General features: G+C 42.7%; 1 protein-coding gene across 3 annotated transcripts in view; it reads right to left on the bottom strand.

The window, feature by feature from the left end:
- DPP6 (dipeptidyl peptidase like 6) overlaps nt 1-24,449 on the bottom strand; it is a 519,694-nt gene that overhangs the window by 400,667 nt on the left and 94,578 nt on the right. Inside the window, exon 1 of one of the 3 annotated variants that reach the window (XM_053359653.1) lies at nt 14,824-15,251. The exons of the other annotated variants lie outside the window; for them this stretch is intronic. Within the exon in view, the coding sequence (XP_053215628.1) occupies nt 14,824-14,910 (87 nt within the window). The 5' untranslated portion in view covers nt 14,911-15,251. Of the gene's footprint in view, nt 1-14,823; nt 15,252-24,449 lie in introns of those variants that run through there. 3 annotated transcript variants of the gene reach the window in all.

Raw genomic sequence — 24,449 nt, 5'->3', positions numbered from 1 at the left:
TTTGAAAGAGTCTCAAAGCTATCTTCACTGATTGAGCCTGATTCTTAGCATATAGAGATCTAATCTGGGTGGCTGCTTTAGATGCATTAGTTGTTATATAGTCTCTATGGGCCAGAAAAGACCTATCTGACCGTATTATTTACTCTGTGAGCAATAAACTACAGCTCCCAGATTCTTGAAAGAGATGTGTTTTTAAAGTCCTTTGCATGGTGCATATGCAGTCTCAGTGTGTTGGATGACTTGATTTAAAGTGCTTTAAAATCCTTAACTCAGAGATCGGGAGTTCTCCGACTTCCAACAGGCCATGATGTCATTTTTCCTTTGCAGATCAATGTGAGTTCTAGCCATGCTGCAAAGAAAGATCCAAGCCAATCCAAGCCAGACTTGAAGTCACTGCCAAATAACTGATCACCACTATCTTCAAACAGTGCTTATGACAGGAACTGGCTACACAGCTGAGTCCCCTTAACAACTTTGGCCCAGTATGAAAGATCTCTTCCTTCCCTATATACATACACAGACATAAAGATCCTTTTCATAAACCCAGCTCTACATGCCTCTGCTAAGTGAAGTGAAATGGGTAGTTACAAGGGAGAGGGCCTTCTCAGTGGTGTCACCCCTGCTACAGAATCACCTCTCTGGAAAGGCTCTTCTGGGTACCTTCTCTATGGTCATATCAGCACCAGGTTATGACCTTCCCGTTCACCAAGGCCTTTCAAAAGCCTTTAGAACATATTTCAAGGCTGAGTTTATTTCAAGGTTGAGTTTTCCTTCATTTTAGATCATGAGTTTTATCACTGTTTTTAATTTTCTGGTTCTAGATAGAAAAAGTTTTAGACTGCATTCTATTTTATTACTGTGTTTTAATTTTTTTGTTGTTCTGTATGCCTCCCAGAGAACATATGTTAATGGACAGCCATAGAATTATGATAAATAAAATATTAAAGGAATAGATGCCATGACTGGGGACATGTGTTCAAAGCTTTTTTGCAGGCTTGGTTGGACCAGGAAGCATGGAGATGGATTTTTTATTATTACTGAATGAAGAAGTCACTTTCATCTTATCAGTCTGAGGTGCACAATCACTGGTATTCACTGAAGGTTTCATTTCCTCATTTGGTAAATTGGAGTAGCCATAATGGAGGTTTGTTGCCAAAGCAGGCAGGCTGATAACTTTTTAGCAGCAAGCTTAGTTCCTTTTGCCTTCCTCCAGCTGTCTGTCATATTGCTCCATCACTAATCTTTGATGGCCTATAAGAGGAGTGCATAACCCCCAAGCAACACCTGCCAACAGTCAAGATTTCATCCAGTCCTCTGGGTCCCAACAGCTGCTCAGCAGAGACTAAAGGTTTTGATGTTGTGCAAAAAGTGTAATTGCAGCTCCCTTCTCTGCAAAAACTTTAAGCAGAGGGGGAAAATGCTTCAATAGGCTTGTGTTTCTTGCAGTAAGTAGTCTACACAGCTTGTAATTGTATGCATGCAATTTTTAGAATACAATTGCATTCTGATGTTTGAGGATTTCCATAGCTGCAAGGATAAGACTTGCAGTTCTGCTGCGCATTGACCTTATTCATGTTCTTTAGCTGGGATTACTGAGACTTCCCCACTTTTTACTCAGTAAGGACAGATAAAGATGTTGGAGCATATACATGTGTGCCTTTTTTAAAAAGTCTATGAAGGGAATGGGAGGTAAAACTCAAGTGGGGTTACTAAGAATTAAATATATGCCTCTCTTTCTATGGTAAATAGCTTTGTGCATGTGTGTATGAGTGTGTGTGACTGTGTGTGTGGATCTGAACACACCCACTACTGGAATGTGGCCCTCAACAGCTTTCCACTGGAGTAATGTGGCCCTTCGCTCCAAAAAGGTTTATCACCCTTGGCTTATGGCATTTGCATTGTCACAACCAGGTTTACCTCCTCTCCATCTCCACAGCAACAATTATTCAGTTGGTCTGTGCTTTGGATCCATGATCAGCTATGTATCCTCAAAATAATTTTGCAATGCACCCAGATCATTTGTGATTTTAAAAATGGTGGAAGCAAGACCTAGCGGCTGGCACAAAAGACCTGGGACCCCCCCCCCCCTGCACAACCCCCCACACAACATTTCTGCACTCCTGACTGGGCAGACATGCAATGCTGAGGAATTGGCAACTATTACAGGCTTAGGGCAAAATTTCTAGGGTGGATGCAAAATATTCATATCCTTGATGAAACAGCAGCTGACTAACTTTCAGAAGAACCCACATACATACACAATTTCCCTGGAGGTCTGTGCCATGGTAGAGAAAGTTATACCTTGCTAAGAATTGTGAGTGTGCAATACACACACACATTATATGTCTCCAGTCCTTGATCTTTCTAAGACATAAAAAAGAGATATGTAAGCAATATTCCACCTACACTCATCAAGAAGGAAACCTCATGCCTTCAAGTGCTCCAGCCAATAGCTGCAAAAGAAATGAATGACTGCAGCTTTTTAATTCTTAGCATTTTATATTTATTGCATTGTATTGTGTTGCTGGTAGTATCACATGGGTTTTCATGATGGTTCTGTGCTTAGCCTGCATGCTTTCAAAATGGATAGCAAGAATCCTTGAGGAATGAGTAGATAAGCAAGATTTCACACACACAATGTTTTCATATAATTTTTGACTGAATAAGTGCTATATTCACTGTTTGCGCTTCTTCAATACACAGAGATCTCTCTGCCTCATTATGCACAGCACTGCAGAAACAAGGAGGGGAACCCATGTACTTCAAGCACCTCAATCAAAAGCCTTAATATAGTTCGGAAACACTGACTTCTGTGATTTCATTCCAATTTCCACTGCACAAACGCCACATTAAGAATTCCACAGGAAACCGGGTGTAGGGAGGACTGGGAAGGAAAGCAAAGTGCCTCATTTTAGAACACCTTTATGCAGAAACAGAATTTCAACAGGAAAGCAGAGAGCAGGTATGGTTTTTCATTGGATTAGCCCACCACCATGGCACTATCTTTCTAACCAATCTAGACCCTACTTTAATGTGCACATAGGTGCATGCACACATGTGTGAGAGAATAGCTACCTTTCATTTCAGCGTTCAGCTAGAGAAATATACTGCATAATAATCCAGAGGTAGTGTAATGTGGTGGCAAACAGAGTGAGCCATGCATCAAAAAGTCTCTGGGTAAGAGATTCCCTGTGCTAAGGGCTTTGTAAACCAGGCATAGGCAAACTCAGCCCTCCAGATGTTTTGAGACTACAATTCCCATCAACCCTGACCACTGGTCCTGTTAGCTAGGGATGATGGGAGTTGTAGTCCCAAAACATCTGGAGGGCCGAGTTTGCTTATGCCTGTCGTAAACCAGTATCACTAAGCTGGTGAATATGGAGAAAACAACAGTGTCCCATGCAGAGGGGGTGGAATTAAGGATCACTGAGATAAACATCTGTGAAACATTTGTGTATGTAAAACACACAGCATATGAATGCTGAAGTATTATTATAATCATTCACTTATCGATCAATCAGTCATCTTATTCGTATGCCGCCTTTCCAAAGCTAAATCATGTTCAAGGTACCTGACAACTTATTAAAAAATTACATAATTACAAACATAGCAAAAGTGGAAATAAACAATAAACATCAAAAAGTACAAAACCAAACTGAACAGTTTCCACATAAATCATAAGAATACCATAAGAAGATTAATAATAATAATAATAATAATAATAATAATAATAATAATAATAATAGCAAGACCACTCCACAAAACAAGACCCCCTAAACATTATCCCAGCTCAAGCCCAGCACCCTCAGCTTTTTGTAGTTGGAGTCAGTCAAGGCCCCACCCTCCCAGGTCAGGTGGGGAAAGGCCTGCCAGGCAGGCAGCAGGTCTTCCAGAACTCACAGCCAAGATGGTCTCTGGACTCTTCGGCAGCCTCAGCTTTTGCAGCTGGAGTCAGGGCCTAGTCTTAGGTTCAGTCAAGGGGAAATTCGAATATGAATTTGAAACCAGCTGTGACATTCAGTTAATGAGCATAATTTGTAGCCCTTCTAGACAAAAAGTATGGTCTGGGATGTAAAACGGGATAATTCAAGACTGTGCAGCCACAATTTTAATAGGAGCTGTACCTCATTTGCAAGTACTGAAACTTTTTGCCTCAGAAAACGCAATTTCATGTTTTCTACAGAAGTATCCCACACAAATGATTCACAATTGCTTTCCATTTTTATTGCTTTTTCATTGTACTATCCCAATTTTATATTCTTCCTTCTCTGTAACTGACTGTTGGAAAGGTACAGCCAATGAGACCCTGTAATGGCAGCCAAATTAGTTTCCACTGCACTTCATAGGCAGACAGAGCCAAGTTGAAAAGGGATTCTAACTATGCCCACAATATAAAACTTCATACAATGTAGCCAGAAGCAACACAAGCTGTTTGATCCTTGCTTTGTGGGGAGAAGGACAAAAATGCAAGCCACAGTCATGTCTCCCAATTTCATGCTTTGGGGGGAAATGTTGTTGAGCTAGTAAAAAGGCATGAAGAAACACTTGGGAACATACTCTGTATGCTTTAAGGAACAAAACTGGTGGGGAGGGGGCTGGCTAAATCTTGTTCTCAAAAGTGTTGCTGAAATGTGTACACCATCCTCCCCGATCAACAAGAACATTGGTCTTAAAAAGAGCACAATAGCAGTGAAACAACAAAATATCTAAAAGCAATCACACACTCTCAGAGCTAATAATTTCTGTTCCAGGAACAGAAACTTTCAACCATCAGATGCCTGGGTAAACAGGGAGGGCATAAAAAAAACTGGGGACCCACCACTGAAAAGACCCTGTCACCAACCAGGTAGCAGCAATTGTCCCCGCCCCCTCTTTTGCTTATGCTAGAAGGTATTCAATGTCAACCCAAGATATTTAGCTGCCTGAAGCATTATTCAGATGGTGCTAATTCTGACTTAGGAAGAGCCGAAATGAATCTCCTTCCCTGCTGCAAATATGAATACTAGTCTCGCTGCATCATCCAGAAGCCAATTCCTACCTTCATGTATTGTTCCCTTCATGGTGCCAGAGAGAGCAGGATGTTGCATAGCATGGGTAGCCCTGAAAGCATTATTGCTGCATAAACCACAGCTTCCCCAACCAGCCTTACACAGATGGCATTATAGTACACATGTGTAGGACCCTCGTTGTGCAATGCAACAAATCTAAACACACATATCTGGAAGCTGCATTAAAAGAACTTATAGCTCATGCTTGGCATGAATGAAGGGCAGGGTTCAGTCCTTGGAATTTCCTTGAATAATAGGTCAAGAAAGACCTATTTGAGAGTTGTCAATCAGAACAAGCTATGGCTTCTGGTCCCGCCTGCCTTAATGGAGGCAGCTCCCACAACAGCAGGGGATCATTGGCAAATGAAAAAGAAGAATAGCAGAGGGTAAATCATCCTTGCAAATTTCCCCCAGGGATGGGGAATAGGCTTCACTCTCAGTCCATCTCTGTACCTGGCTCTTGCACTGGCATGGAAAGGGAGGCGCCGAGTGCAAAAGCACTTCGCTTGGCGAAAACCATCCTACGCCGCCATTAAGAAGCAGAGACTCTCTGTTTAATTGGATATTTAATTGGCTTTAAAATACTGGCATGTGATAGAAAGGGGTTGCAACAACATACTGCCAAATATGCCAGGTACATGGATCAAAGGTTTGAACTGAGATAAGATTTTATTTGGCGTGAGAGTCATAGAATCATAGAGTTGGAAGAGACCACAAGGGCCATCGAGTCCAACCCCCTGCCAAGCAGGAAACACCATCAGAGCACTCCTGACATATGGTTGTCAAGCCTCTGCTTAAAGACCTCCAAAGAAGGAGACTCCACCACATCCTTGGCAGCAAATTCCACTGTCGAACAGCTCTTACTGTCAGGAAGTTCTTCCTAATGTTTTGGTGGAATCTTCTTTCTTGTAGTTTGGAACCATTGCTCCGTGTCCGCTTCTCTGGAGCAGCAGAAAACCTTTCTCCCTCCTCTATGTGACATCCTTTTATATATTTGAACATGGCTATCATATCACCCCTTAACCTCCTCTTCTCCAGGCTAAACATGCCCAGCTCCCTTAGCTGTTCCTCATAAGGCATCGTTTCCAGGCCTTTGACCATTTTGGTTGCCCTCCTCTGGACACGTTCCAGTTTGTCAGTGTCCTTCTTGTACTGTGGTGCCCAGAACTGGACACAGTATTCCAGGTGAGGTCTGACCAGAGCAGAATACAGTGGCACTATTACTTCCCTAGATCTAGATGCTATATTCCTATTGATGCAGTCCAGAATTGCATTCGCTTTTTTAGCTGCCGCGTCACACTGTTGGCTCATGTCACGTTTGTGGTCAACCAAGACTCCTAGATCCTTTTCACATGTACTGCTCTCAAGCCAGGTGTCACCCATCTTGTATTTGTGCCTCTCATTTTTTTTGCCCAAGTGAAGAAGAAGAGTTTGGATTTGATATCCCGCCTTTCACTCCCTTTAAGGAGTCTCAAAGCGGCTAACATTCTCCTGTCCCTTCCTCCCCCACAACAAACACTCTGTGAGGTGAGTGGGGCTGAGAGACTTCAAAGAAGTGTGACTGGCCCAAGGTCACCCAGCAGCTGCATGTGGAGGAGCGGAGACGCGAACCCGGTTCCCCAGATTAGGAGACTACCACTCTTAATCACTACACCACACTGGCTCTCTAAAGTGGTGTAATACTTTACATTTCTCCCTGTTAAAATTCATCTTGTTTGTTTTGGCCCAGTTCTCTAATCTGTCAAGGTCGTTTTGAAGTGTGATCCTGTCCTCTGGGGTGTTAGCCACCCCTCCCAGTTTGGTGTCATCTGCAAATTTGATCAGGATGCCCTTGAGTCCATCATCCAAGTCGTTGATAAAGATGTTGAATAAGACCGGGCCCAAGACAGAACCCTATGGCACCCCACTAGTCACTCTTCTCCAGGATGAAGAGGAACCATTGATGAGCACCCTTTGGGTTCGGTCAGTCAGCCAGTTACAAATCCACTGAGTAGTAGCATAGTCAAGACCGCATTTTACCAGCTTCTTTACAAGAATATCATGGGGCACCTTGTCAAATGCCTTGCTGAAATCAAGGCAGGCTACATCCACTGCGTTCCCTTCATCTACCAGGCTTGTAATTCTGTCAAAAAACGAGATCAGGTTAGTCTGACATGACTTATTTTTCAGAAATCCATGCTGACTATTGGTGATCACAGCATTCCTTTCTAGGTGCTCACAGACTGTTTGCTTAATGATCTGCTCCAGAATCTTCCCTGGTATTGATGTCAGACTGACTGGGCGGTAATTATTTGGGTCCTCTCTTTTCCCTTTTTTGAAAATAGGGACAACATTTGCCCTCCTCCAGTCTGCCGGGACTTCGCCTGTTCTCCAGGAATTCTCAAAGATGACTGCCAGTGGTTCTGAGATCACATCTGCCAGTTCTTTTAATACTCTTGGATGCATTTCATCTGGCCCTGGAGACTTGAATACATCTAAACTAGCCAAGTATTCTTGTACTATCTCCTTAGTTATTCTGGGCTGTGTTTCCTCTGCTGACTTATTTGCTCCAAATTCTTCAGGTTGGGCATTGTTTTCTTTATCGGAGAAGACTGAGGCAAAGAAGGCATTGAGGAGTTCAGCCCTTTCTGTGTCCCCTGTTTGCATTTCACCATCTTCTCCTCTGAGTGACCCCACTGTTTCTTTGTTCTTCCTTTTGCTACGAACATACCCATAAAAGCCTTTTTTGTTGCTTTTAACCTCTCTAGCAAGCCTGAGTTCATTCTGTGCTTTAGCTTTTCTGACTTGGTGTCTACACGTGCTGGCTATTTGAATTCCTCTTTGGTGGTTTCCCCCCTTTTCCATTTTTTGTACACATCCTTTTTTAATCTTAACTCAGTTAAAAGTTCTTTAGATAGCCACCCTGGCTTCTTTAGGCACCTTCCATGTTTCCGTCTCATTGGTATTGCCTGAAGTTGTGCTTTTACTATCTCCCTCTTAACAAACTCCCAGCCATCATGAACTCCCTTTCCTTTTAGTATTACTGTCCATGGGATCTCACCCAGCACTTCCCTAAGTTTTATGAAGTTGGCTTTCTTAAAGTCAAGAAATTGAGTCCTAGTATGCTTGGCTGCTCCTTTCCGCTGTATAGTAAACTTCAGAAGAGCATGATCACTCGTGCCTAATGATCCTTCCACTTCTACCCCACTAACATTGGTTAGGACCAGATCTAAAATGGCTGTTCCTCTTGTTGCTTCTCCCACTTTCTGGACAATGAAGTTGTCTGCAAGGCCAGTGAGGAATCTGTTTGACCTTATGCTCTTGGTTCGGGAGTTGGTTCGGGAGCGGGAAGCCCGTGGTTTGTTTATTCTAAGCTTCTTTTATATATTTATGATTCGGCAACCCTCTCCAGAATATAAGATAAAAAGATATTTACAAGTGAAGAAGGGACATTGGAGTAGTATTGCTATTAGCAAGCAAAAATGGAAACTGTGTGTGATCTGAAATGAAGAAAGGAGGGGAGGGAAAGCTGAAGTACGACTGTGTTGGAAAGAGAGAGTTATTCCCCTCACCTCTGTTTTAAAACAACAGACAAGGAAAAAGAGACTGAGATTTGTGTGTGCTACTGACAGAATGTAATCTAAGATAAAGTTTAATTGGGCCATACATCTCATGCTGGAAGGAAAAGAATTTGGGGGCTGTGATAAGAATGCTGCAGAGATTCTGGGAGTTGGAAGGGAGTATCAAATCTTTTGAAAACTGCCCACCTTTTCCTAGGCTGAGGGGGAAATGGCAAAGATCTGAAGCATGTTTTACTAGTGAGACAGAATGGTTTCTAGCGGACTTTTGCCTGTTGTTCCAATACATCGAAGTAAGGGATGGAGAGATAGGACCTCTGAGAAACTTTGAGATTCAAATCTGCCCCAAGCCACGATGTGAGAAAACAACAGCTGGGAAGTGAAATAATTTGGCTATTATTGGGGGTATATTGGTAAACTAATAAAAAAAATTAAAAAATCAGAACAAGGTATACACACCTGAAAGGACTAGCATGGCTCTGTATAAGGCAGCTTCATATGTTATTTTTCAAGTTCAGAGATGTGTGCCTTGGAATATTAGCTGCTGAACAGCAAACAATGGAGGGGGCTGTGTTCTTGATCCACCTATTGACATCCTAAAAGTACTGGGAGAGGCACCATTTACAATGGGATACTGGACAAAATTGACACTTTGACCAAGGAGAACTGTTCTTACGTTCCTGAGGAGCTAGCCTTTTTGAACCTATATCCCTGACTTAACAAGTTTGTAGACTTGTCTTCTTCAAACAGATGGACTTCAAAGAAAGCTAGCAAAGTAAGTTCATTTTTCTGAAAGACTTTCTCTACTTGCTGCAGTTGGTTACACAAATTGTCTCCCTAAATCAATATTGATGTATTTTTCTCCCACCATCTAGCATGGAGCTATTTTTTATCTAATGGCGCAGTCTGCTGTTGGGAGAGGTTTTTCCTCTGCTGCAATTTTTTACATGGAACTGGAATTCTCTTTTCCCCCATGCGGTTCAGGTGCTCTGAAGCATATTTTATGTAGTGACTAAATGTACAGTACTCCAGTCAGACATCCATATCAAATGCTCATATCGGTCTTCAAATCTATACTCCATGATCATACCACAGGAACCTAACAATCTCATTCTCAGCCTTTAAAAGTTTCTAGTCCTTAAGACTACAAGGAAAGATTTCAAAGTGTGTGGTCAAATGTCTGGTGAAGTCTCAGAAGCTGATGGGTAAAAGCAAGTGCATATTGTACATATGCATGATTTCTTATGATGAACACAACGGGCCTAGCAAAAGTGCTCCCTGTATCTCTTTGAGAATAATGCATATTTAATGCAATTATGTAAAGTATGCACATTTGCATAATTTATACAGATCACAGAATTAAATTCTGTTTCAGCAGAATTTGAATCTGTAATAAATTTTAATTAATTTTTTTTAGCTCCCCGTCTATATTATTTTGCTTATTTCTAATTGGCCAGTACAAAATTCTAGCAATGGCAACACATTTTAATCGATAAATAATTTGTTGGGGAAGTACATAATATATTAAGAACTGAACATCTATTCTCAATACACACAATGATTTCTCAAAACAAGCTGAATGAAACCAGCCACACACACACACACACACACACACACACGTAATAATTTATCATCCTACTCCATTACATCCAGAAGTAAGTCTTATAAAAGACAAGCAAACAACAACACGATTTTGTGTCTCATGTTCACTGAGACCAATATGACAATTACTAATGATAAATAACATCCAATAGTTGTTCACAGCTGTGCAATAGATAATACCTTGACAGGCCTCGTATCACCATCAAAATAATTAAATGTGCCATCAAATATTATTAAAAAGCATTTCTACACATTACCCAGGCATGGCCTAATGCATATAATGTCAACTCAAAATCTCATGAGGTGAAATATTTGTTTCTTTTCTTAAGAAGTGCCTGCCTACTAGCTTGTCTTTTGGTCACAATTCGTCCTGGTGCAGTGTCCCTCCTCCACTGTAGAGAGCATAAACACAGAAGTTCTGTGTGACAAGGGCTGAGAGACACAATCCTTCTCTGTGTTGATCTCCACCTTTTGTACAGAGCCCTGCACAGTTCTTACCACCTCCATTTCCAACAGAGATCAGTGCTCTCATTGACTTCCCTATGAGAAATTTACATTAATGCAGCAGGAAAAAACAATTGTGGCAAAAGCAAAGCATGTGTCTCTGAATTCACGGTCTCCAGTGAGGATGGCAGTCAATTTTGTCCTTTCTTCATGCGCATCCACCTTTACTTTCTCATACAGAAGCGAAATACTTATTTTGCAATTGCAAATATGCAGCAATGATGCCTTTACTGAAACATTAGGCAAGCACTCTGTTTGCATTCAGAAGTTAGTAACCTGAAGGCAGTACTCCTGAAGCCCTATCGCTCCAGCAAACTCACAAGCTGGTCTTAGACAAGGTGCTATCTCTCTCAGACAAATCTGAAGTCTCTCACCTCTTCCCGGAAATCCACAATAATGGAATCAATGCTTACAGGACTGTTGCAAGACTTACTTAGAAAGTATGCAATTTGCTTTGAACAATCTAAGGCACTACACACATGTCATGCATTATTATTTTGTGGCTTGACTTTCTAACAGTTAGAACCTGCTTCACAGTTCCACATAACATGGAACATAAAGGGGATATAATCAACAAGGCGGAAAATCTTCCTCCTACCCTCAGCATGAATGACCACAGTTACCTAGTGCAGTAATTTGCCTCCAGTTGACTGTGTTCCTGTACGCACTCAGTTTAGTTCCTCCCACAGAATGGATAGCTCCCATTGATTTATTTGACAGAAATGAAATATGCAGTCTGTCATCATGAATCTGTCCATCAACTGAGAGCACCATCAGATGCTCTTCTCTGTGTCCTCGCCTTTAGAGACACCTTTAGAGGGTGGGTAATTACAAAAAGTGGGACGCGGGTAGCGCTGTGGGCTTGCCGATCAAAAGGTTGGTGGTTCAAATCCCTGTGCCGGGGTGAGCTCCCGTTGCTCGGTCCCAGCTCCTGCCAACCTAGCAATTTGAAAGCGCGCCAAAAAGTGCAAGTAGATGAATAGGTACCACTCTGGCAGGAAGGTAAAAGGCGTTTCCGTGCGCTGCTCTGGTGTCGGTGTTCCATTGCGCCAGAAGCAGCTTAGTCATGCTGGCCACATGACCCAGAAAAACTGTCTGTGGAGCAAACAAACGCCGGCTCCTTCGGCCTGTAAAGCGAGATGAGCACCGCAACCCCAGAGTCGTTTGCGACTGGACTTAACTGTCAGGGGTCCCTTTACCCTTTACCTAATTACAAAAAGTAGCGCCTTTTTTGTGTTGGCACCTAAGCTGTGTCTCTTCAACCTATCCACCTGGTTTCATCTCTTTTAGGTGCCAGGCAAAAGTCCATCCCACGCTGTAAATGGTACTCAGTATCATGTGTGTTTGGTTTTTAAGCTTCACCTTTTATCTCTGCTCCTATTCTGTTTTTTACTGATATTTAAAGTTGAAACAGTATGTTAATGTTTTGTATGACTTCCTGTTTGGAAAACATCCTAGCTCTGAAAGGATGGGAATAAATCCAATCTATAAATCAATACAAAAGCCCCCTTTGCCAATATTCACGAATAGTTGTGGTTTAAGGTGGTTTGCTTGCAAAAGTGCAGCTCACATCATTTGGTAGCAAACAAAATACATACCTTCATTAAAAACAAAGTCAGTGTTTTTTATAAAGCTTTGCTTTCCTGGGCTGAATGCTAAAACATGCCTCATCAATTTTTAAACTTTCCACTTGCAGATACATTCTGTCATAAGGTAACATTTCCAACAAGGCAGTTGTAATATGCATTCCAAAACTACAATCATGTGAGGAGTGAACCATGTGCCCACAGGAAATAGCTTTGAATCAGCTCTGTGTACAAGGGAGAAATGAACTTGGAAAATGCTCTGCTCCCCCCATGCTACGTTTGCCTCTGACAAACCTACCTGCTAGCTTTCACTTGGAAAGTACAGTGGTACCTAGGGTTACATACGCTTCAGGTTACAGACACTTCAGGTTACAGACTCCACTGACCCAGAAATAGTACCTCAAGTTAAGAACTTTGCTTCAGGATGAGAACAGAAATTGCAGTGCGGCGGCAGCCCCCATTAGCTAAAGTAGTACCTCAGGTTAAGAACAGTTTCAGGTTAAAAACGGACCTCCGGAACGAATTAAGTTCTTAACCCGAGGTACCACTGTATTTTTAAATCCAATGATTTGGTTTGGTTTGGTTGTTTTGCAATTAGACCTGCAGGTGACAAATGCAACTTCTGGTAGTAAGGAACTTTCAGATTTATACCAGGTAGCAGGAGAGTGATCTGGGAAAGAAATCCCTCCTCTCCCCCTTCAATAGAAAAATATTTTATTAGCTGCAAGAGTAATAAAGCAAACCTGCTGATAGCAGAGGATATTACTAGAGTAAAGAGAGACAATAACCACGTTTTAGGCTGCACTGCAGCGACACAAATACACTGGCAATGATTTTTGTCAAATCATCTATCTGCCTACCTCAGTGTAATTTCAAATTATTGGCTGTGAACTACTTTGCCAAGGGAAGCTTTTTTTAAAAAAATATGCCCCTGGGGGTTCATCTCGCAGAAACAGCAGGTAAGGAAAGGATTAATATATCCCTGCAGCAAATGCAGCTCTGGAGAGTTCCTTTGTACTGGCCTCCAGCTTAGCCTGCTGCAAAGAGAGATGGGAATTGTGTGTCCAAAGGTAAAGGGGACGCACAAGGGGAGGGTGCATGGAGGGGATGACCTTTCAGTTTAAAGGCAAAGGCTGTGCTCCCCTAGCCTGATCCAAAGGAGCAATCAATATTAATTAAGTGGTGATGCAGTCAATAAAGGTGCTGGGCTTGAGGTTTAGGGGAGTGGTGTTTGGTGAAGTGATTTAGGACTTGGCCAAAGGACTACTCACCGCAGTGCCGCCTTCTGATGGATTGGCCAGTCCTTGGGTGCTGCTTTCCTGCTATGTGACCCTGGGCCCTCCTGTCCTGAGTGTGCCTCACATCTTTTCCTAGCAGCCTTCCTGCCTCCAGACTGGAGGCTAGGGCTGGCGCCTCAAACAAATAGGTTTGGGTTGATGATTTATCAGGTGAGAAAGGAAGACTGTAATTGACTTCAGAAACCCAGGAGCTAAATTGCTGGCGGAGCTGTTAGAGAAGACAGCAGAGGTTTCAAAGAGAAGCTATATATGCCTCTCTGCCTTACGTATGTTGCATGAGAAGAGAGGAGCCCCAAATCGACGATGTGTGTTCTTGCATACGTGTGCATGTTCCTGTATCACAAAGGATGAGAAGCCCCCTCTCTGTGATTTTGTTTCCAGGGTGTGTGCATGTTTAAAAGGAATGATTTCCCCACACGCCAAAGCAGCAGCAGCAGCAGCCTTGCGGAAGTACAGAGCAAAATTGCTGATCCAGAGCTTTACAACAAAAAGAAGGCTGTTGCTGTTGTTAGTTTAAATGAATTGAGTAATTCATCTCTCCCTGCTCTCCCCACCTCCCCTCTCCAGTTGCTCAGCGCACCTCTATACATCATGCACTAAATTTCAGCTGACTCCTCGTTTTAAAGCCTTGGGAGGAGAGAGAAAAAGAGAATGGGGAAGAAAAGAAAAGGGGGAGGGGGGAAATGAATTTCCATAGTAATTTGTAGCTGAGCTGAAACAGAACAACTGCAGCCTAGAAATTAATTTATTCCTTCATTCCATGACGTTCTTGCGAGCTCCTCGCTCCTACTCTGTCCTCCACCTTATTAGCATGCACTTAAACACAAATTGAATTTTGAATAATTCCTGTGTCTCTAGCAAAGTTCCTTTCCCCTGGCTTTTCTCTCTCACGCCCACCACACCCACTCCCCCCTCCGCCACCCATCCCGAACTGCTGCTGTATTTTCCTGTGCAACACTACAGACATCAGCAAATGCAAAAATGCAAAGGCAAAAAACCCCACAAGTTTAACAAAAAAAGAGAAAAGTTTTAACTCTGTGTAACGTGCACTCAGTTACTACTACTCTATGCAGACAGAAGGAAACACCCATGCATTCAGGATATGCATTCTTAAGACTGCAGAGAACACAGAATTTATTTTGCAACATTTATTTATTTGTTTCAAGAGGGACATTTCTGGATGTAGTGCCTTGGAAACATGCAAACCAATGGAAGAACAGTTACCTACCAGTTTACTGATGGCAGAGGCTGCTGAAGAAAAGGTGGTGCTGGTAGTAGTGGTCACTTTTTGGTGCGCTGATATCATCATTGACATGGTGGCAAAAATGACAAGAGATCCCCTTTTACTCTTAAATCAGATCAAAGCCATGCTCTGCCTTTCCAACACACAAAAAGCTTCTGGATCCTCTCTTGCACTCAGCATACCTTCTCCTTTCCATTAGGAAATCATGCCCAAATAATCCAACATCTTTCTCATATGTGGTTTTGCTCCTCTTCCTCCAGGGCTTTGTAACACCAAGATAAAGTAACCTCTCTCCCACTCCTTTCCAATAGCAAGTCCACAGGAAATTTTTGTGAATGGTTTGCACAAAGATGAAATCAAGCCACTTACAGGCACAACTGCTCGCTTCACCCCAACTTAGCTCTGCAAATTCTCTCTGTGATATCTAGCTAGCTAGATATTTTACAACCCACCCACCGTCTCTCCCCCCTCTCTCTTTTCTCCTCTTCCCCAAGCCCACCGGCTCCAAATGCGGCTTATAGTCTTTGGTTGTGATAAACCCCCAACAATATTTATGCTGTTGCCTTAGCCTGTCGTAAATTATTTCAGCTCCCAGGAAGAGATAGCCCCTCTGGCTCTGCTGGGTATGCCATTTTATTTATGTTGCACTTACATACCTGAATACTGAACTCTGTATTTAAATAAGACAACAAATCAATGCTACAAGGAAGGAGAAGGGGGGAGGGAGGGAGACTAGCAAGTCACTAGGTCTTTCCTTTTCAAAGTGCTGAAATAACAAATAGATTTAAATAAACTGTTGAGCAGGTGAGAAAATATCACTGTTGCAATATAGGGGTGTGCCTCTTATATATCAGAGGGAGTGGGCAGGATACTCACCATTAACATTTCAGTTAAGTCTCTGCTATGGGTAGTGCATTATCAATGGGGGATAACCAAATAGGATATTGCTACAGTCAGTATCTCCTGCCAACCTAGCAGTTCGAAAGCATGTCAAAGTGCAAGTAGATAAATAGGTACCACTCCGGTGGGAAGGTAAACGCCATTTCCGTGCGCTGCTCTGGTTCGCCAGAAGCAGCTTAGTCATGCTGGCCACATGACCCGGAAGCTGTACGCCGGCTCCCTCGGTCAATAAAGCAAGATGAGCGCCGCAACCCCAGAGTCATCCGTGACTGGACCTAATGGTCAGGGGTCCCTTTACCTTTACCTTTACCTTTAACAGTCAGTATATCTTTTTGAGCTTGAGCTTCTCAGAAAGGTTGGAGGGTTACCAGTTGGTTCCATATTATGATGGGTTTGAAGGTGTACTCAGGTGGCAATTTAGACCAACTTCCTAACCGCCTCCAAATGCACTCAAGACACCCCTGAAAGCAGCTTCATGCAAGAACATTTCCAGAAAGGTAGCTGTGTTTGCTGGTTTTGCTGCAACAGACTAAAAGCCTCATGGGACCATGCAGACTAGCAAATTTATTATGGCATAAAGTTTTCATGAAATAAAGTCCACGTCTCCAGATGTATGATGCACTATCCTATGCTGGCAAGCAGATATATATTTTACTCTACATTGCAGAGTCCACAGCTATGTGCATATACACCTGTCAACTTGAGAAAATGCTCCATGTATCCGATGTAGTGGGCTTTGTCCCATGAAAGCTTGTGCCACAACAATTTGCTAGTCCTTATGAAGTACCACAAAAGTGACTGCTGTTTTCATAGGAAGATTTCCTACATAGGTTGCCACACTTTCGTAGCATGCAATGCAGACACTTGTCTGTTCTCAGTTGTGTACAGGCAGCAGGAAGCCACAACTGGCAATGAATTCCCATCAAGTTTTCCATGCAGCCCAAATGTTTTGCCATGCATGTTTCCTAAATAATATGTGTTCTTTAAATGGTAAGAATGCAAGAAGCGCCTGCTGGCCCACCTAAGCCAGCATCTTGCTCTCATGGTGCTTATCCTGTGGGAAACTCTAAAGCAGAACTCAGGCACAAGAGCATTCTCCACTCCTGTGGTTTTCAGCAACCAATAATAGCAATGTGTATAGGAAAACAGTCTTGTGGGAAGCAGCCCTCAGAGGCAAGCTTATTTCTAGTTTTGCTCTTTCTTACTTTTAATTCTTTAATTCTTGAAAACCACACATTTGTCACTGGTAAATGAAGGGGAGCTATGAGCTTGCTGGATGTTCAGAGGTGGGCAGAAGGTGGAGCTTAATTATTCCTTAATAGCTGTACTTTGTCTCATTTGCAAAATAAAAACTTAACAAAAAAATACAGTTTATTGTATTCAGCTGAAATGAGTAGATACCACAGTGTTTTCCTTTGGTCTCAAGAAATGTCACAGCTATTCTTTCTGCAGTGAGTTGTGGTGCTGTAATAAAGGGTGGGGCAAAAGCCCTACTCTAGAAACATTTTGTAAAATAGTACAAGGACCAAGGTAAATTCCTCTTGATTTATCTATTTCAGTAAAATAACAGGTGTGAATGCCAATTAAAGAGCTGTCATATAGAAATAACCATGTGAACTGCCAAGAGAAATATCTGAGTGAAGGAAGACCCAAAGTATATACTCATCTTTAAAGAACATTGTAAGAACATGTAAAGAGCCCTGCTGGATTAGACCAAAGACTCATCCAGCTAGTCCAGCAACTTGTTCCCACAACAGCCAACCAGATGTCTATGAGAAGCCAGCATCCAGGACCCAAGCGGTTTTGTCCTTAGTTCAATACTACCCTCTTGCTGGCATGATACCAGGCTATCGTGGCTAGAGAGAACTCGCACTGCACAATGCGTTACTTGGGTCATACAGAAAACATGTGTAGCACACTAAAATCAGAAAGGAATTACTTTCACTTGTTTTCCAGAACAATAGGTGCACTAGGATCAGGATTTGTTCTTCCTATCTTTCAATAGGAAGTCTGGATGCAATCGGGTCTGGATGCAAATTAAGGAATTTGTCAGATAGCTAGGGATAGATCATTGGGAAGGGCCATAGCTCAGTGAGGAGAGACTGTTCTCTGAAATCCTGGAAACCTGCTGCCGGTCAGTGTGAGCAATACAGAATTAGATGGAACAATTGTCTGACTCAGTATAAGGCAGCTTCCTGTGTTCCTAAAAGGTTTTCAACCCCAGGGATTCAAAACCCTGCCTCAAAAGGCGTGGCTCAGTCAGCCTGACCACAATAATATCTTTTGTTGTAAGCTGGCATCTGTCTCGGAAGACAATGGAGGAGTGTGCCTTTGGGAGTCAAGTCAAACCATTGGAGAGTTACAGCGCCTGTTATGGCTTTAGAGACAGATACAGGAGAGACATGTTTTGTTCCAGCTGGGAGAGATGAAGGCGTCTGGTTCTGCTGATGCAGATGCACCATGCCATTTCTTCTCTCTGCGCTCCTCCTCTGGCCACTGCTGTGGATCCATGACCTGACTGTCTGTCTCTAGGCACTGTGCTCGTCTGCAAGGGATTTTCACACAGCGGGATTGATGCTGCCAGGCTTCTCATTTGCAAACATCTTTGTAACACAGAGTTGGTCTGCCAACAGACCTGGGGATCCTGCCATCTTCCATTCTACGGCCATGATCAAGCCAGCATAGACGTCACCGAGAGAAGAGTGTGAACATGCTGGGAATGTAAGCTTGGGAGAACTTGTTTGAGACTCTGTTCCACCATGTGGTGTCCGAAATCTTCCACTCCCAAAATTTGCAACAGCTACTTTCAAAACACAATACCAATTGTTACTTTTCTGGAGAGTATGTGCTTCCTCTTATATATAGCTTAAAAAAAAAAATCTCGCAAGGATTATAAAATTGATGCTACTGTATGTGGTTGACAGAAATACAGGCTCAGGGTATAGCACAAAGGGACATGGAGCTGCAAGCTTGCTGAAGCTAACCTGGTCTAGGTTTGGTCAGTAACTGTATGTGAGACCACCTGGGAAACTGATATACAGCTCCATGAGTTCCATCATAGAATAAAAGCAATATATAAATGCGATAAAATAAATCATATTCCTTAATATGAAATAAAACTGAACGTCAGGAGCAACATTTGCAGAAGGCACAATCTATCAAAGTAATCTCATGTGTAACATTTGAATGAAACATTGCAAAACATAAAACCACAGCCCTTTCACAAAATCCTTTCCGCCTCCAAACAACTAACCAACACATTCCAGATGAGGCACAAATGCAGCATGGGAAAAAAATATCTCCAACAGAATAAAACTCATCATCAGTTTTATGAGCTATTCCACCCAAAGAGAAATATCTTTATTTTAATACCCAGTTATCCTATGCTTTTTATGCATATAAGCTGCCCATTAAACGAAGCCGTATTGAATGGGAAAAGGGTAATCATAATTATAATACAAACTTGATTTTTCCAGTTTTGTATTACTTATTTGGCATGCTGAATTGCTATGGCATTTGACTGCCTTATATTTCAAATGGCTCTGCTCACTTAGTCTCACACAGGACAGGGGCTTGCACGGTTCATTCATCAGAACAAATTGACACATTAGCAGCTTGGTGCATAACAAATTGACTGGCCATTCCCAATTATCTCTACCCTCACAGTTGTGCTATTCTGAAGAAGGAAAGCATGCCCATTATGAACATATGAAGCTGCCTTAGACTAAGTTCCTTGGTGCATCTAGCCCAGTGCTGTCAGTTACAGGTGTGGGAAACCTGTGGCCACCCAGATGTTCTCCAATTCCAGTTCTCATCAGCTGCAGCTAGCATAGCCAAAGATAAAGTATGATGGGAGTTGGAATCAAGCAAGATATGGAGGGCCACAGTCCCCCCCCCAGTCTACAGTGACTAGCAGCTGCTCACCAAGATCACAATCAGATGTCTTTCATACCACCCGCAACTTGATCCTTGCATCTGTAGGTACCTGGTTTTGAACCCAGAAACTTCTGTGTACAAAGTGTTTTACCCCTGAGGTTCCTCTCCAGACTACTCCGGTAGGTCAGTATCTTTAGAATGCATAATAGCCCCATCGTGTCTAGATAGCCACTTTCAGGTAATGTTGTTGTTGTTTAGTCGTTTAGTCATGTACGACTCTTCGTGACCCCATGGACCAGAGCACGCCAGGCACTCCTGTCTTCCACTGCCTCCCGCAGTTTGGTCAAACTCATGCTGGTAGCTTCGAGAACACTGTCCAGCCATCTCGTCCTCTGTCGTCCCCTTCTCCTTGTGCCCTCCATCTTTCCCAACATCAGGGTCTTTTCCAGGGAGTCTTCTCTTCTCATGAGGTGGCCAAAGTATTGGAGCCTCAGCTTCACGATCTGTCCTTCCAGTGAGCACTCAGGGCTGATTTCCTTCAGAATGGAGAGGTTTGATCTTCTTGCAGTCCATGGGACTCTCAAGAGTCTCCTCCAGCACATCTGGTTTAAAAGGAAATGCACTAGCTTGCATAGTTTTAGACTGCACAGCTGTTGTCCACATGGACTGTAAAAACTGTTGTCATGTTCTTGCTTACTTGGTTTTGTCAATTGTGGGAGGTCTGTAGCTCAGGGATTTGCATGCAAGAGATCCTTGGTTCAGTTTGTTGTGCTTCCAGGTGGAGCTGTGGGAAAGCTTCTCCTTCATTTGGTCCTTCCTGAAACCCTGCAGAGCCACTGCCAGTCAGTGTTGACAATACTGAACTAGATGGACCACAGGCCAGACTTGAAGCTGAACTGAAGTTTTCTTATTATCTGAATTTTCTTGAGTCCTGTTCTCTGTTCTGATGGATGTTTTGATCATTATGCTGTTTTAATATTGGTCTAAAGGATTGGAACCATTCTACTGCTTCACTCAGTGAATGGTGGTTCAGACTAAGATTAAATAAATAAGACCAAGAATTCTTCTGGCTTACTTGGTTTGTGAATCACATTTGTAGACATCAACATTTTTTTCCTCTTTTAAAATAAAAAATTAAAGGTCCCTAAATAAACTTGGTGCTTCAGCCACCTCTAGATCCAAAAGGATTCCTACCTGTGGCGATGTCTGCGGGGTGCTCTTGTCAATCACTGCCAAAGTAATCTTTAATATCTTGATCTTGCAGCCTTGTCTTCCTAAGAGACTTTCTCTAAAGTGCAGAAGTAATCGCCGTCAGAGCTGCCATTTGAACTGTTATCAATCCCTTGGCTTTTCTATTGGACTACTGCTAAGCCTTCCAGCATCTCTTTAAAAATGCAAGGCGCAGAGTGGGGTAGCATGTGGCATTCTGAATGCCAGACTGATATTTTTAAAATGCATTCTCCCTCTGCCCGCCCAGCCCCCCAATATTTATAAATCACAGGAGTTTCAGGTAGCCACTGTCATCATTAAAAATGGTCCTAGTGACCAATGTCATGTAGGATGAAAGGGACTGAGCAGCCTTCCATATTTTGGGCAAATCCTGCTTGTTATTTTATCTTCTTCTGCCTGTTTTACTCAGAGGCAAAACAAAAGCTGGTTGCCTTGCAGAGAAGACAGCTTCTCCTTCCCCTGATCACCTTTGTACCTCCTTAATTCTGATATTTTGACTGATTTTTATCCTTTCTGTGCAGAGTTGTTTGTGCACTAGGTTAGAGATGACCACAATTTAGTGGTATATGAATTGTCAAGATTAAATAACTGTAATTCAAAGAGAACAGAATACATTGTGCCATAGTGTGGAAGACTGTGATCTGCTGACCTTTGTGTCTGCTGTCTGAGATGCTAAATGTTAACTGGCCAATTTCAAGGCTCTCTCCCCTTGTGCTTCTTTTTCTTTAAAGTGGACTTGTGCAATATTAAAGAGAATGGATGCCCTCTGACAGAGAGACAACTCCTCTGTAAAGTCGGACGCACGGCTACCTTACAGAGATCTGGCTTTGGGGACAGGAAGGCAGGCAGCGACAGGCAAGTGACCTGCCCACCTCAGGAAAAGGCCATGTGTGGAAAGCAACTGTGACTCAAAGTAGCTTAGTTCCACTCTAAGATTTAGCAGTAAAATACTTCATTCCTACACTCAAACTGAAAATGGCTTTTAAAATACTGGTAAGTTTGCAGACAGATACAATAAGCTTCATGGCAACTAACAGTACTTGGGAGTTGAGTGATCAGATGCATTTGGCTTATCCTCTCTGGGAGACGCTTAGCAGCAACTGCAATTTTTCAGTTTAGATTTTTCCTCTTTTAGCTGCCTTTTCCATGTCTCCTTTCACCTCTTGGATGCTCAGGAGTAAGCAATGAACTAGATGACTCCTGCTTTAATTGATACTGCGACATAAATTCCCATCTGCTTTGTCCACAGGCTGAGAAGAAAAAAGCAGCAGCAACCTTTGCATTGAGTAAGGGACTGCACGGCAGCCTTTTGAAAAAGGAGATGCCACCTAATTGTTTCTGCCCAAGGGAACAGAACTAGTTACACCTTTCTCCTGAACAGTTTGAGCTGTCTCCTTCAATCAACCCAGGAGAACTAGCAATAAGCTACTGTTAGATCTTCCAAGAGCAATTTGAAGCAGCAAATCAGCATCTAGAAATGTACAAAACCTTTAAGCAGTAGTGCATTCAGTAGAGGATACAGCCGTAAAGTGTCCGTGTGAGAACAGCCCCCACAAAAGAAGTGGGGATAAAACCTAACTACAAAATCCCATCCTCTGTACTAAAAAAGCTTGCCCCTAATTCCCGGCATATGGGAGATTACTTCAGTCCTGATTTGTTCACAAGTAAGTACCTCTCCACTTGCTGAAATTAATGTGGTCTCCTTATTATCATAATCATTTCACAGGTCCAGAGCCTGCATTTTGATATTGTGCATTTGCAAAGAAGTGCCAAAGTTAAGCCTTGATGAAACTAAAAAAATAAAAAAAATGACACAGCTGACTACTGGTAATGACCTTGAGTGACTCAGTTTTTGAGTTTGAAAGGTGGGGGATAAAAAAAATACTTCAGAGATATAACTCAGAATAGGTTTATAGGACATTGTTTCCAATGAATTTCCCCACTCCAGATAATTCACAAAATTTATTCATGAACTTGAAATGGTAGGGATGCAGAGTGGCACTGGGGATGGCAGGTACTAATAAGTAACTGGCCCCCTCACATTGCTGGCTGTGGTGTTCTGATTAGTTTTTGTGTTGAACCTTGCCTGAGTCATTGGATGACAGAGGTCAGACTTCAGCACCTGTGCCGCCTTCTGTGGTTAGATTTATACATGTTATGTTATCAAGAAAGCAGCCCCCTCATATACCGTTTAGAGAGGCCATATGTCTTATTTTACAAATGGCACTCCTATATTCCAAGTCTAGTTTAAAGAACCGTAATGAGGGTGCTCAGGGGGCCTTGAAATTGACCATTAACCAGACAGCAGGTTAATGAAACATACAAACCACCTGATCACAGTTCGGTCACATCCATCTCCCACTTCAGTGAAATGTGTTTCTACTTGACTGTAGCAACTATTTCTAAATTTGCACAAACGCATATAAACTCTAGCATATTCAAACATTAAGCAAATCCGTGTCCTCTTTTTGCTAACACATTCTCTTTTCGGAGACACATGTGTAAGTAGCCAGCCTATCTAAAAGGTAAAGGGACCCCTGACAATTAAGTCCAGTCGCGAACGACTCTGGGGTTGCGGCGCTCATCTCGCTTTACAGGCCGAGGGAGCTGTCAATTTTTCTGGGTCATGTGGCCAGCATAACTAAACCGCTTCTGGTGAAACCAGAGCAGTGCATGGAAACGCCATTTACCTTCCCGCCGGAACGGTACCTATTTATCTACTTGCACTGTATGCTTTCGAACTGCTAGGTTGGCAGGAGCAGGGACCGAGCAACGGGAGCTCACCCCGTCGCGGGGATTCGAACCGCCAACCTTTTGATCAGCAAGCCCAAGCAGCACAGTGGTTTAACCCACAGCGCCACCCGTGTCTCATAACTACAGTGGAGTTATTGCGAAACACATGTGAATTCCATGCTGGCTTTGTTACACTGAATAGAGAGGGAGGCGATGAGACAAATATATATAATTTAGCCACTGTTGGCATTACCAGGTGGCCATGAACATGAGCATGAAGAGAAGGACTGGAGGACATCATCTGTGAGGAAGTGGAACGGAAAATTACTAAAGGGTAGATATAGCTTAAGATCTATATATAACTGTGGCAACAGGACATGAGGCCAAATTTTTGTCAACTTGTTGATTAGGATACTATTATTGCAGGATAGCACAGGGAGTAGCTTGACTCTGCTGGTTTTGCGGAAAATAGCATGAAAGAACAGCTGGCAGAAGGGGGACTTCTAAGAGAAAACTATCTAAGGCAATTAGCCTCAGTTTTATTGATTGAAGACAAAGTGAGAATGTTTAAAAAAATAATTCCGGGGGGGGGGGTGAATTCAAGGATGCTCTCTGCCTGTTCCATCAGTGAAGCCTCACTTTGGGCTGACCGGGAGAGGTCTAGATCTTGTTTCCATCTGAGGAAGAGAGACACAGGTCATCCTCTTTTGTTACAGCTGTCCAGAAGATGTAATGAATCATTGCTGTTTGGGAGTTATCAGCTATGGTGGTTGAATTATTATAGACAAATTCACAGCTGTGTAGGATGCCTAAGTTCCCTCTTTGAAACTTCATCCCATTACATTTAGGATGGGTGCTGTCTCTATTATCTC

The sequence above is a fragment of the Podarcis raffonei genome, chromosome 12 (assembly GCF_027172205.1).
Source record: "Podarcis raffonei isolate rPodRaf1 chromosome 12, rPodRaf1.pri, whole genome shotgun sequence".
Taxonomy (NCBI): domain Eukaryota; kingdom Metazoa; phylum Chordata; class Lepidosauria; order Squamata; family Lacertidae; genus Podarcis; species Podarcis raffonei.
Note: the sequence above shows the minus strand (reverse complement) of the source record. Positions and strands in the feature narration are given on the sequence as shown.